The sequence below is a fragment of the Morone saxatilis genome, unplaced genomic scaffold (genome assembly GCF_004916995.1).
Source record: "Morone saxatilis isolate NCDOM2014 unplaced genomic scaffold, NCSU_SB_2.0 Contig5, whole genome shotgun sequence".
Taxonomy (NCBI): domain Eukaryota; kingdom Metazoa; phylum Chordata; class Actinopteri; family Moronidae; genus Morone; species Morone saxatilis.
The window spans coordinates 13,323,708-13,337,070 of NW_023340095.1; the positions used below are offsets into that span (position 1 = coordinate 13,323,708).

Consider the following 13,363-nt stretch of genomic DNA (forward strand, 5'->3'; position numbering starts at 1 on the left):
TTCTTACACAGCACTCCCCCAGTGGTGTGTATCCTAATGCATTAGCGTTGTGCATAATGAGAGGATGAGGGAAGCAGGAGGGTGCAAAGTGGAGAAGTGACAGGGAACAAGAGGATAGGCTACAAGGGGAGTCGGAAGTGGGAAGATGCAGAAAAGGATGAAGAGGAGGACAAAGAAAAGAAGAAGTGGAAAGAGAGAAATGAAAGGATGCATACCACAATTATGTCTCTGGTCTTCATCACTCATGTCGCCACAGTCATTGTCCCCATCACAGATCCAGGATGAGGCAATGCACCTGCCATCATCACAGCGAAACTGATCTGTGTTGCAGGTTCTGACCAGTGTAGCTGCAGAGACAAATCATGAAACATTATTATGTAGATAGCACAGTTCTGTGATTTAATATCTTCTACCAAATAATTTAGATTCAATATAAACAATATTATCCCTTTTTTGTGACTTTTTTAAAACTTTTTGTGATTGCCAATTATCTCAGGTACTTCCCCCACTGCTTTTCAACTAATAAGCAAGGCACAATACAACACTGGCAAAGCTTTCAAAATAGTCATGGCAACTCCACATTCCCATGCATGGTGAGCTATCTAAACAAAAGCCAAAGTGAGGCTCTGTAACCCCTGGTGGACAAAGGGAGGGGGAGGTGCTGTTTGTCAGAGGACACTGAGGGGCGTCACCACAGAGGAATGCAGCGCACAATAGGAGGCCTGACTGACCACATCGTCAACAAAGAGATACACCACTGACTCGCACTCTCCGCTACATCACTCACAGCTCTCTCTCACACCAGCACACAGATGCAGATTGGCGGACAGACACAAACACACAATAACCGAGCAGCTGATAATGGGGCAGGGGCAGACACACAAAGCCAACGGGACCGTTTTGGGGGGTGAGAGAGTTGTGCGACACTCACTGCAGGAGAGGGGTTCATCAGAGCCGTCAGAGCAGTCAGTCCCTCCATCGCAGTGCCAGTGGGCGGGGATGCAGCGACCGCTAGAGCAACGGAACTCACTCTGGGAACATGTGGATGCCGCTACGTAGAAGATGAAGAAAAGAAAGGCATGAAATCACTTGGAGGACTTGTTGGTGTGGGAATCTTAACATGCAGATGAGGGGGGTGGGATAGAGAATCTGTTTCTGACTCTATTATATCTTCTCTCTCCTTACTTTAGGAGTAAAATCCTGTTTCACTCAGATTGTGTGGGTTAAATCCACACAGGAAACAAGCAGTGTTTAAAATTATACAATTGTGAGAAGAAGAAAAGAAAGTTTTTTGTTTCTGAATGTTTCTCTGTTTAGTGAGGAATCTTCTTCTGGTGGTTGTGAGGGGCTCTATCATCAATGCTATTCCCTGGAACTGATAGGGTGTGTGAAATATCTATGCACTGTGCGAGTAATTTTGGACACGGCCTAAGTCAGAAGACAACAGGCTTTTTTTACAGCCAACCCTTTGACTTGTTATAGCAGGAAAAGTGCTAATAATATTTATGATAGTTACATCCCATTTAAGTGTCCCAGTAAGCCATGCCAGTGAGCTAGCATTAATAACATCAAAACCCTGGAACTGGCACACCTAAATAGAATCCAGACATAATTAATGTTATTAATTATAACTGTGCCTTTTCTGCAAGAACATGCCAAAAATATCTGCTGTGAAAAGAGCCTTTTCGGGCTACAACTGCATGAGATAAGTTGTACAATTCATATAGTGACAAATGAATATTTAGGAACATAAAATTTAATAAAATGAATTTTGAAACTGCTGCTGAACTCACCACAGTGTGTAGGGCTCTCGTCGCTCATATCCCCACAGTCGTTGTCTCCATCACACAGGTAAGAACGTGGGATGCAGATGTTGGTAGACTGACATTTCGTGTGCTCTGGCTGGCAGGTTCTCTCCGCTGAGATAGTCATAAATCAGAACATATTTACAATACAGTATTTAAGTCATAACCATTTTTATTTACCTCAGTTTGATTTCTGTAGATACTCACGGCAGTTCTGTTCATCAGAGGTGCCGTTGTCATAGCAATTATTGATGCCATTGCAAACATAGTCCTTTGCAATGCAGCGCCCATTGTTGCAGGTGAACTCTGTGTTGGGGTCACATGGTCTGAACAGGCAGCCCACCTCGTCACTATTGTCTCCACAGTCATCATAGTGGTCACAGCGGTAGTGGTAGGGCACACAACGGCCGTTGCCACAAGTAAACACTGTGGGCTCACAGGTGTGGAAGGCTGCCAATCACAATCAAGAACAGGTCAGAGCGCTGGCCAATAGAGAGAGACAGGTCAGCTGACATACACGTGCAGTGGAAGCTCATTTTACCTGACAAGGCAATAAAGGATGACAGCAACTGTGGGACTGCATGCGAAGATATAAGCACATTGATTCATTTGTTAGTGTTGATTTGTTTTAATACTGTTAGTGGAAATTCAATCATGAAGTGCAAGCATACACACCGACAGAGTTGAAGTGAACTTTAGGTCCTAAGAAAGGAAATGTGTTAAAGGAAAATTATAGAATTTGTTAGTATTAGTGACAGTAAAGAGAAGAGAATTCTGATTCACTCGTGCAGGAGTACTAACGGCTCTAAGAGGACTAATAATCAACAGTGAGATTTTCAACAAAACACACAATGAGGAAGAAATGCAACACAAAACAAGATCTTTTAAGATCACCCTACCACAGACTCTCTCCAGCTCATCGCTGCCATCTCCACAGTCGTTGTCATTGTCACATTTCCACTGGGCGCGAATACAGCGGCCGTTCATACAGGTGAACTGGCCCGGCTGGCAGCGAGTCCCATTATCAGGGATACAGTACTTGTTGTCAGCCAGGTACCAGCGGCCCTCTGATGGACACTGACACTCAGCTCCATTGGGTCCTAACAAGATAAAAAATCCTTATTACAGTCTCTACAGTTACTTTGGGGTTTCGCCTGAAAAACAAAGCGATAGAATGAAACTGCTTGTACCTGGTGTACAAATGTGGCTGCAGCCTCCATTAAACTGCTGGCAGGGACTATCACACTGCTGCTGCTTACTGCTGGCCAGAACATGGATGTCCATTGGACGAGATGGAAGGTTTTGAATCATGACCCTCTGGTCAGAACCGTCGTGCTTGTTGGCCCGATAGATGCTGCGTGTGTTCCAGTCAGTCCAATAGATGAACTGGCCAAACATGTTCATAGCAAAGGGGTAGATGGCTGTGCTGACGATGACCTCCCGATTGGACCCCGTGAGAGAAGATCGCTCAATCTTCTGTCTAATGGCAGAGCAAAGTATTAGTAATAGCAGTAGATAGATGATATTGAGAATATATTTAAACAGTGGAATTTTTCAGATCTTACAAACTGGCGTCTGCCCAATAGAGTCTCTCTTCTTCGTAGTCCAGGGTCAGTCCATTGGGCCACACAAGACTGCTGTTCACAATCTCGGTTCTGAAGTTTCCACCTAAGGTAGCACGTTCAATCTTTGCATGGGTTCCCCAGTCTGTCCAATACATATATCTGTGGAGCAAGGACAGATTCATTTATAAATCTCAGTTTAATCCAATGAACAAAGAGAGTGTGTGTTGTGTTAGTCTTACCCCCTGCAGGGATCCAACATGATAGCTCTAGGCCTGGAAACATGGGCAATAATAGTCCTTTGAGCGCCGTCCACAGACATGGAGCTGATGCTCTGGTTGACATAGTCACTGTAGTAAATTCTTCTGTTTATCCAGTCATAAGCAATGCCATCAGGAGCCCCTAGATCTGTCCAAAGACAGGGTTCAACACAACATCAGCAATATCACTGGCATCAATTTCAACATCCAAACAAAACCTCCAAGAGGAACAAATAAAAGTTAAGTGCAAAACCTACCTGAAGCCACAGCTACAGGAGCTGATGTAGGGGAGGACAGGCTGATGTAGCTGATCTTGCTTGCTCCTGTACCTGAGCTCTGTGTAAAGTAGATCCTTCTGTCTGTGAGGTCAAAATCCAGTGCCACTGAGGTACGCGGCACATTGACCACAGGGAAGGGCAACGCATGGTCCTCTGGGTCGAGGCGCAGGCTGCGCACGGTGCTCTCAGTCGTGTAGATGAGATAATCATCCCTTGACACCACACAGCTCTCGTTATCAGTTGCAAGATTCCCAAAAGCACAGCTGCATTTTTTGTCACCTGTGCCAGACCCTGGGAGGGCGAAGCAGAAGTGGGCACAGCCTCCATTAGCCTCCATGCAGGGATTAGAGTTAAGCTCCTGGGTAGTGGTAGGTTGGGTACGCTGGTCAAAGATGGTAACGTCCCTCAGCATGTTAATATTGTCTCTAATGACAGCGGGCTGCTCCGTGCTGCCAGGCTGTTTGCTTGCTTGGAACACCTTCTTGAGGTTTCTGTCCACCCAAATGATGCTATTCTCAAACACTGTGATTCCATAAGGTGTCGGGTAGCGGCTGCCGTACCTGACTATCTCTGTCTCCCCTCCTTGAGGGCTGACTCGGGCGATCATATCCAGGGAGTCATCAACCCAGTAGACGTAGCCGGTTTGCCAGTCCAAAGCGAGACCTCGTGGAGTAATAATCCCTGATGACACTAAAACTGTGCGGTTGGTTCCGTCCAAGAGTGCTCGCTCAATTTTGGGGTTCTGGCCATAATCAGCCCAGAACAAGTATCTGTTTCTGGGGTCCACCACGATGTCGCGTGGCATGTCCACCTGGGTCTTCAGCAGCACCCTGCGGAAGGTGGTGTTAAGGCGAAGCACCTCCAGGTATGTCTCAGTTAGGAAGGCGTTGGTGAAATACAGGTTCCCTGAGGAAAGAATCCGGTTAGCTCGTTGTTTAAAGTGGCATCATTTATTTGTGATGACAGCATGAGGTTATTAATCACAAACTGCTAACTATAATAGGTCACAATTAAAGTAGACTATTATGATGATGTTATCAGCACCATGTACTTCAGTTATAGTGACACAATAATAAATGAGTAAGAAGCAAACAGATTTCCCCGCCTGCAGCTGTCTCTATTTTCCTTAACTAGCTAATTCTCCTGTCACCTGTGTGGGACTGATCTCCCCGCTCTGTGAGATTGGCACTGTCATAAAGCTTCTTAACTTTGACTCTACCAGGCAGTCTGCTGTCTGAGGCCTGAGTCATGCAGCAGGTTCAAATCAGTCAGGCTCTCTGATTAAGAGGTTGTTTCAGACATAACAGGTAGAGGTAGGGTAAAAGATATTGAATATAAGCACACAATCAGAATACTAAATAAAAAAAAAAAACAGAAATAGTACAGATGTGGTACAATTAGATAAACGTACATGGAAATGAATTACTCATGTTAATATTTATACTATAGGCTATATAAACTTTCAGCATTTTCAACATGTTAAGTAGCTTTAAATAAGAATGGGAAATAAATGTATTATTGAGCTTTAAGCTCTTATGCGCAATTAACAAATTAACATAAAGGCCATTTTAACAGAAGTTTAAGAAGTACAGTGTAATTCTCTATAATATATTCAACAATATTTATAAGGGTAAAATACTTTGATGGTGGTGAACTTAAACTACATCAAATTAAGGACCAACATCTACATAAGTAGTGACAGAGATTCTCTTTTTACCAGCTTCAATGTGCTATATCAGTGTTGTGGAAGTTCTTCACATGGGTAAAAATATATGACTTATGTTAAGATTAGAAATGCAATCAGGAGTGCACTGAATGGATGTACAGTATAACACAGACCTTAGAATAACAATTTATTTCACTGTTGTGACTTAATTGCACACTTCTTACAGTATGTGGTTAAATAAAATAAATACTTAGAACAGCATACCTGCAGCCCAGTCCACAGCAATGCCTCGTATCCCGTTGCGTCCTATTCCAGATGTTACTACACTACGTAATCCTGAGCCATCTGGCTTGATACGTCTGACCCCATTCTGTGTCGCCACAGTGCTGCTGAAGTCACACCAGTAGATGAAACCAGAGGCCATGTGTACATCAATGTGTAAGGCATTACGACCTGCAGGAGGATAACCCAGTCATAAGAAGCCAAACACAAACACACCACCATTTGATATTCAGTCAGAAATTCAGTGTATTATTCCTAAACTATTTTTTATTGTTGAATTTACTCAATAATTTAAGAAACCTTTTCAAATAAAATATATACAGAACAACACACAGTAGTAGGTAATTTATGAGAATCACTGACCTCTTCCAGCCACAGGCACCATGGCCTCAGAGTGGTCTGCCCCTTCCAGACTGAAGCCTTTGATAGCTGACAAAGTGGAGATGACGACATAGGACTGGTAGGGAGCGCAGGTCCTGTTGTCAGCATTGAGTTTAAAACCCGTGGCACATGCACAGGTAAACAGACCCTGTGGCCGAGGCAGGCAGAGCTGCTCACACACTCCCATATTATTGGTACAGCCATTGGATGTACCTGCAGAGGCTGGGTTTGATAGAGAGAATACAGTATGACAAACATGAAAAAAAGCAACAACAAGCCAAAAACAGACAACGAAAAATGAGGATGATGATGTCTCCTTGTGTTACTCACTCTCTCTATAATGCACTTTCAGAACTCTGAGTCCAGAAACGTTGTCTCGCAGCACAACCTTGTTGGCACCTGTGGACTTGTCCACACGCTCTATGACCTCAAAGTCGCGGTCAGTGAAGTAGAGGTAGTTTTCATAGACAGCCACACCCCAGGGGTGAGACAGGCCTGTCACTATGGTGATGCGGTTACTCCCATCTGGATCACCTCGCTCAATCTGGGGAGATTCACGTGTCAGACAGGCAGTCAAATGTTTTGTATACATTTTATTTTACAATTACCCAGATTAACATTAGGTTGCATTTCATATTATGTTTGTCAGAACAAATGGTGATCCTTGAGAGCTGAGGGAGGTGAAGACCCACCATGCCAGTGCTTGTAACAGCCCAGTACAGCTTGTTCTCTCGTATATCCACAGTGAGAAACTCAATGTGATCTAGGTTGTTGGTGAACAAGGTGACAGGGTTTAAGCCATCCATGTCTGCAGATGCCACCTTGGCAGGGATGCCGCTTTCTGTTCCCTGGTCTGTCCAGTACAGTTTTCTTAGGAGACATTCAATAATGGAGGTTAGTGTTTATATTTCATATATATATGTCATCATCTCTATGCGTATTACTATTTTAATAGCCTCACATTTTACAGTCAAACAACTGAGATACAAATTGTCGCTTTCCGTTGATCTTTAATCTCCAAAATATGAACTTTTCAGAACAACAGCCTTTCATTTAAATACATTAAAATACACTTCCTAGGTTCATTCGCAGGGTTTTTAAAGGTTTTCACTGAGTTAGAAAATGTTCTCAACCCACAGAAGACCAGGTCAAACCTGAGTTAAAGTATGGAAAAGCCCAAAATCAGAGTTACAGTGTTTTCATATTAAAGTGAGAAGGGAGGGCTTATAAATGTCTTTATTGTTTCTTGAGTGTACTCTATTGTACATTGCTGGGGTTTGAGTGTGCAGTGTGGTATTCAGTAACACTGGTTGAGTTCTCTCTAGAGGCAGAGCAGATGGTGATGAGGAGGCTGTTAGAGCTCAGTAGTTGTGGGGATGAGTGGCCGTGCCAGGACTGTGTTAAATGGGGCTTACCCACGTGCTGGATCCACTGCGATGCCAACAGGACTGCCTGCGCCAGTTGGAGAGCCGTTATTTGTGATTAGAGTTTTCCTGTACTGTACCTCCCCTCTCAACTTCAAAACCTGGCCAAGGACAAACACAGGCACAATTATTGAACTGTGTAGCTGTGTTGTGACAAACTTATTCAGATTTATTTTCTTATTATTATTTATTTCCTATTACAAGTGCAATCTCAAAAGCCAAATGTTATTTGCCTCACCTCAATAGACTGTGTAGCTGGATTGGTGTAGTACAGGTTCTCTGTTATCCAGTCCAAGGCCAGGCCAACTGGGGAGCCAAGGATGGCTGCTGGGGCAAACTCTGTCCTGTTAGTACCATCTGACTTCACCCTGTGGATCTCACCCTGTTGGACAAAGCAAGACAGATTCATCTCAACTACTGCTGAATGTGGATATGCAGAGAGAATCTTGTGTTACGTTTTTCCGGCATGATTTAAATGTGTTTAAATGTTTTTTACTGTTACAGTTACAGTACATGTACAGTGTATCTCTTGCATTCCTGGTAGCACTGCGTCTATACACACACAAGTTCCCTGTTTAATGTACCAGATTAAGAAATACAAAACTAAAAATAGTGTCTTTGTTTGACTTACCGGGTGCTCTACCCAGTAGATGGTCTGTTCGTTGTCATCAAAGTCAACATCATAGCCATTCTGAAGCCCAGCAACAGGGACCATAGCATCATTACTCTTGTCTTCTGGATTCAAGGAAATGCCATAGATGATGCTGTCTCTCACAACCACCAGAAAAGGATCTTCAACTAAAAAAACAAAAAATAACAACACAAAAGCAGTCAATACATTTCTTATTTATGAACAAAACACTTAAAGGGAATTACTTAAAATGTTAACAGTTACAGTTACTAATTCTGAAACAGAGAGAGAAAGCATGTTTCCTGGATGTGGCTTTAACTCGTACTAATCCAAAACTTAATGTCCCTTTCAGTGTATGATACCAGTTGCAACATAGAGATCCTGAGCTAACAGGTCTTTATCTATAAAGAGGATTGACCGGTGAAAGTTGTTTCCACAATCTGATTTGCTTTGTCATCAGAGATTAGAATCAATGAATGGTTGTGGGGCATTTTCATTCTTGGATAATCATTGGCCTCAGGGGGAGACTGTGTTCTGCTTGGCTTGAATGGGCTGAAACCTGAGATGAGTTAAGCTGTTGACCTAAGGGGGACTCTTTGGACTTCGAATTAAAGGTCCCTTGTCTTCTTAAGACCTTGAAAGACATGCTTATATGATTCTTAATATTTATGACTGGAACAGCAGTTTACAAAATCTAAATGGGAGACTGTTGACAAGTACCTGGATTGATCTATGATACGAGTTTAGTGTTTTTTTTAAAGATTTCTTCTCTTACCAACACTGAGAGGGCTGCAAACGCTGAAAAAACCATAATTTCCACAAAAACAGGTTTGCTCTTTGCTCTAAAATAAGACCTTATGAGTGCATCAACTTATCACCTGCATCTGACCTGACTTCCTTTTTCATCAAACTGAGTGATGAGTGTTTTTCCTCCAGTTGGCAGGATACATACCTCTGGTGCAGGTGATTTGGTCTGCTGCCAGTGTCCAGCCTGAGGGGCAGGCACACGAGTAGTACCTCGGTCCCACAGCAGAAAGCAGGCAGATATGAGAACAGGGATTCCTCAAGCAGTGATTTTCACCTAAAAGTTGACAAACACATGTATACCCACTAAGAGTCAACAGAACAATCCTCAGCAACTCTTAAATGTATATACAAAAACAATGGACTGAATACTGGTATAATTATCAATACATAACAACTAGCAGACCAATTCAGATTGGTTAATGTAGATTATCTTTGCCATACCTGCCGGCTGCCTGGCTGGGTGTACTGCCACCAGACCCATGGGCTGAGGGAGGTTGAACAGCATCACTGTCTGGTTCTCCCCATGCCACTTATGGGCTCGCATCACACGGTTGATGTATCTGTCGGTCCAATACACAAAATCCTCAAAAATGGTAATTGCGTGGGGATGTTGCAGTACCTTTTCATAGAGAGTAGCAAAAGAAAAAAAAAGTGTGTCTTACACATACTATTCAAAAGGAAATTGAATGTGCTCTGTTCACGTTTAGATTAGTAACATAAATAACAGACAATTCTCTCTACAGATAATTGAGAAAACGTCTTCCTTCTCATACACTCACCAGGTCACTAGCCACAACTTGTTTCCTGTTGTTGCCGTTATAATCGCAGTAGTCAATGAAATCCAAGTAGGCATCAGCAAAGTACAACAAATTGTTTGGATAGTCTATGGTTAGACCATTGGGCCAGTACAGCTTGTTGCTTATGATAACAGTCCTCAGTTTCCCATCCATGCTGGCCTTCTCAATGCGGGGGTTCCTGCCCCAGTCCGTCCAGAACATCAGGTGGGCACTGCAAAACAAATGCTCTTCCTTTAACACCAACTGCTTTGATCATGAAAAGCAGAGACCATAATTGCATTCCAAGACATGCAGATTGTCACTGACCTGTCCCTAGGGTCCAGCACCAGGCCTCGGGGGTTGGTAACATTTTCACTGACTAATACGGTGCGGTGCGTGCCGTCCAGTTTAGACACTTCAATGGTCTCCAAGACGAAGTCAGTCCAGTAAAGGTTCCTTCCCACCCAGTCCACAGAAAGGCTCTCTGTTACGGTCACTCCACTGTCAAATATCTGTCCGAAAGAAACTCATTCTTAGTTAAATATGTTCACATGTGAAATGTAAGGCTGGGAATGAACACAAAAGGTTTTAGTGCAATATGTCTGTGGTGACGAAAAGGAACAAACCCACTCACCACAGTTCTGTCGCTGCCATTTTTGTTAGCACTCCAGATTCTGTCCTGGCTTGTGTCGGACCAGAACACACGGTCAGTGACAGAGTCAAAATCTAGGGCCACGATGTTACGTCCATCTCGAACCAGTGAGCGCACCACATTGGGCTGAGAGGTTATGTCATCTTGCACAATCTGATTTCGACTGGCAACTAGCAAGAACGCCTGACGAGAATCTGTAAAGAGACATCAAATCTCTGTTACCTATTATTCATGTCCATTCTCATGCTAATAAGAGCACTTATCAGCTTTTGCATGTCGACTAAAACTCTCTGACAGGACTGTTAAATAGATCCTACTCAAATGGCAATCTTTGGGGAATGCACTTTTGTCCAAATAATGACCTATTGTATTGTAGAGCCTTTCAACGGGGTTATCTGTGTGGAAGAGGAGCTCATGTCAGGCACACTCCCCATAAACAGCCCTTTGTTGGTGATTATGTCCTAATTACACCAGTGATGGCCAGTGAGTGACACATATGTTATTTGTCTTATCTATAGAAATCAGAGCAGCAAGGAAAGACAAGGGAGAAGAAAGACGGTGTGTCAGTCTCGCAGTCTAGGGGCCAAACTCCCCCTTTTATCATAGCTCATTCCTGTCCAACAGCCAGCACAGTGGAGAAAAATTCGGTGTGATGTATAAAAGCAACTCATCTTGACAACCAAACTATTGTAGGACTGATAATTGGCCTATTTCCTATTTTACTAGATTATGAAACTATAGGTTGTTATTTACAACTACCAGTGGAGCAATATGTCCCATGCACAGAAGGTTTCAGTCATATTCCTCCTCACCTGAGGCCTTGCAAGTACGCTGGTCAACTTCGAGAGTGTAACCATCCTGGCAGTGGCAGCGGAAAGAGCCTCTCTCATTAAAGCAGTGCTGGCTACATAGGCCAGGGGGATTACACTCGTCTACATCCTCACAGGTTTTGGAGTCATTGCTCAGCTGATAACCCAGAGGGCATGTGCACTGGGCCCCAAACGGCCCTTGGATACAACCGTGGGTGCATCCAGCATTGTTGTCAGAACAGCTCTCCTGATCTGAGTTGAAAGCAGAGAAAACACAATTTAGAACCAAAAATGGAAATTAAACCAAGTAAATGATAACTCACACAAATACAAAATCTACCAATTTATACAATTACCATACATCCTCTAATGATAATTAATGAACAAAGCACTAACTATTTTTTATCAATACTCGTTGCAAGTTATTATTACATTTACCACACACACTCTACTACCAACACAATTTCTCTTTCATCATGTTTTGAAACAAATCTATAAATATCAAAATTAATAAAGTTAATAAAGATCCTGTGTTTCTTGAAAATGAATCAAAACTACTTGCAGCATTTCTAGCAATGATTGAGAGTTTGTTCCTACCTGGCAAAGGCTCATCTGAAAGCAGTGAGAAAGGCAAGAAAGGAAAATCACAGATAATTCCCAGGTTAATACAGGTCAAATCAAACACATGCATGATTTTAACACAAGAATCCAAAGACAAACAGATAACATTCAACACAAAATTGATGTGAAATGAAGCCCCTCCTGTTCACAGAATACAGGCACCAGAAGAATGTCAAATAAAATCCAATCAAGTCAGAGTTTGATCCTGTTTGTCATGTGATATTAAAGTTTAATTGAATTTGGGGAGGCCAAACATAGAAATGTAATAAAACAATCAAGTCTTTCTGATAGACATAGAACATGTTCCAGGCTGACTAAGAAAGCAGAGATCAGACTTACTGCAGAGAGGAGACTCGTCAGCACCATTGGGGCAGTCAGGGGTGTTGTCGCACACAGTGGTGAGGTTAATGCACACACTGTGGCCAGGACACTGCCACTGCCAGCTTGGACATCGGAAAGGCGGCGTGGGGCAGTCTCTTTCATCGCTCATGTCCCTGCAGTCGTTGTCCCCATCGCAAATCCAGCTGCGTAACACACAGTTTCCATTGTCACAGCGGAAGAGTGAGGAGGGGCAGGTGCGAGGCGGGCAGGCATGGTGTTCGTCGCTGCCATCCTCACAGTCCGGATGACCATCACACTCCCAGGTAGACGGGACACAGCTCCCGTCTGACTGACACTGGAACTCAGTCTCATGGTGGCACATTCCTGGGGGCCTAGTAGCTGAGTCGCATTAGAAAACACCACAAGCAACATGTTAGTACAGTCCAAAATGAGAGAAAATCTAAATATCTTGTATATATGTATGTAAATTATGCAAGACATGAGTAATATAACCAGTATGTAAATACGTACGACAGTCTTGCTCGTCAGAGCGATCACTGCAATCAAAGACTCCATCACATCGGTAGTAGGAGTTGATACACTGGTGACCTCTGGAGCACTTGAACTCATTCACAGTGCAGTTGTAGACTGAAAAATCCAGTTGAGTATGTTAAACCTGATATTCAATATCTCTGCAGTTGTATGCATGCTGAGCTCAACTGTTGTGCAACACAGGTCATGAGATCAATAAACTAAGAGGCTTAGCAAATGCTGAATTTTACAGCATTCAATTGACCTCCACAACTTTTTAAACATGTTCAGCTGGTACAAACAGGACGTTGCTGAATGCATGAATGAAGACATGAATGACTGGACAAATGAATGAATTCTTTGTTGGGAAGGGGGCAATAAAGCTCCAGTTCACAGTACCTCAAAGTGTCTGTGCTGAAGCAAGTTTACACTTAAGTCATAGGAAAAGCTGATGCAAATAAATCTTATTTAGCAAATAATTCTATTAATGTTTTAAATACAATATAAATACGATCTGGGTGAAATTAAATAGATTTCAGCAAACACAGCCTTGTGTA

The 13,363-nt window shown here is 43.0% G+C and overlaps 1 protein-coding gene across 1 annotated transcript in view; it reads right to left on the bottom strand.

Annotated features, from left to right (window-relative positions):
• lrp2a (low density lipoprotein receptor-related protein 2a) overlaps positions 1-13,363 on the bottom strand; it is a gene marked incomplete at its 5' end in the record, with an annotated part of 45,522 nt that overhangs the window by 15,657 nt on the left and 16,502 nt on the right. The window contains 24 exon segments of the mRNA XM_035676567.1: positions 216-347; positions 932-1,051; positions 1,794-1,919; positions 2,013-2,255; positions 2,705-2,905; positions 2,996-3,285; positions 3,371-3,529; positions 3,610-3,775; positions 3,885-4,811; positions 5,836-6,024; positions 6,217-6,456; positions 6,565-6,778; positions 6,927-7,104; positions 7,650-7,759; positions 7,897-8,040; positions 8,290-8,456; positions 9,242-9,370; positions 9,538-9,715; positions 9,876-10,104; positions 10,200-10,384; positions 10,507-10,718; positions 11,337-11,585; positions 12,294-12,674; positions 12,807-12,923. Of these exon segments, the coding sequence (XP_035532460.1) occupies positions 216-347; positions 932-1,051; positions 1,794-1,919; positions 2,013-2,255; positions 2,705-2,905; positions 2,996-3,285; positions 3,371-3,529; positions 3,610-3,775; positions 3,885-4,811; positions 5,836-6,024; positions 6,217-6,456; positions 6,565-6,778; positions 6,927-7,104; positions 7,650-7,759; positions 7,897-8,040; positions 8,290-8,456; positions 9,242-9,370; positions 9,538-9,715; positions 9,876-10,104; positions 10,200-10,384; positions 10,507-10,718; positions 11,337-11,585; positions 12,294-12,674; positions 12,807-12,923 (5,286 nt within the window).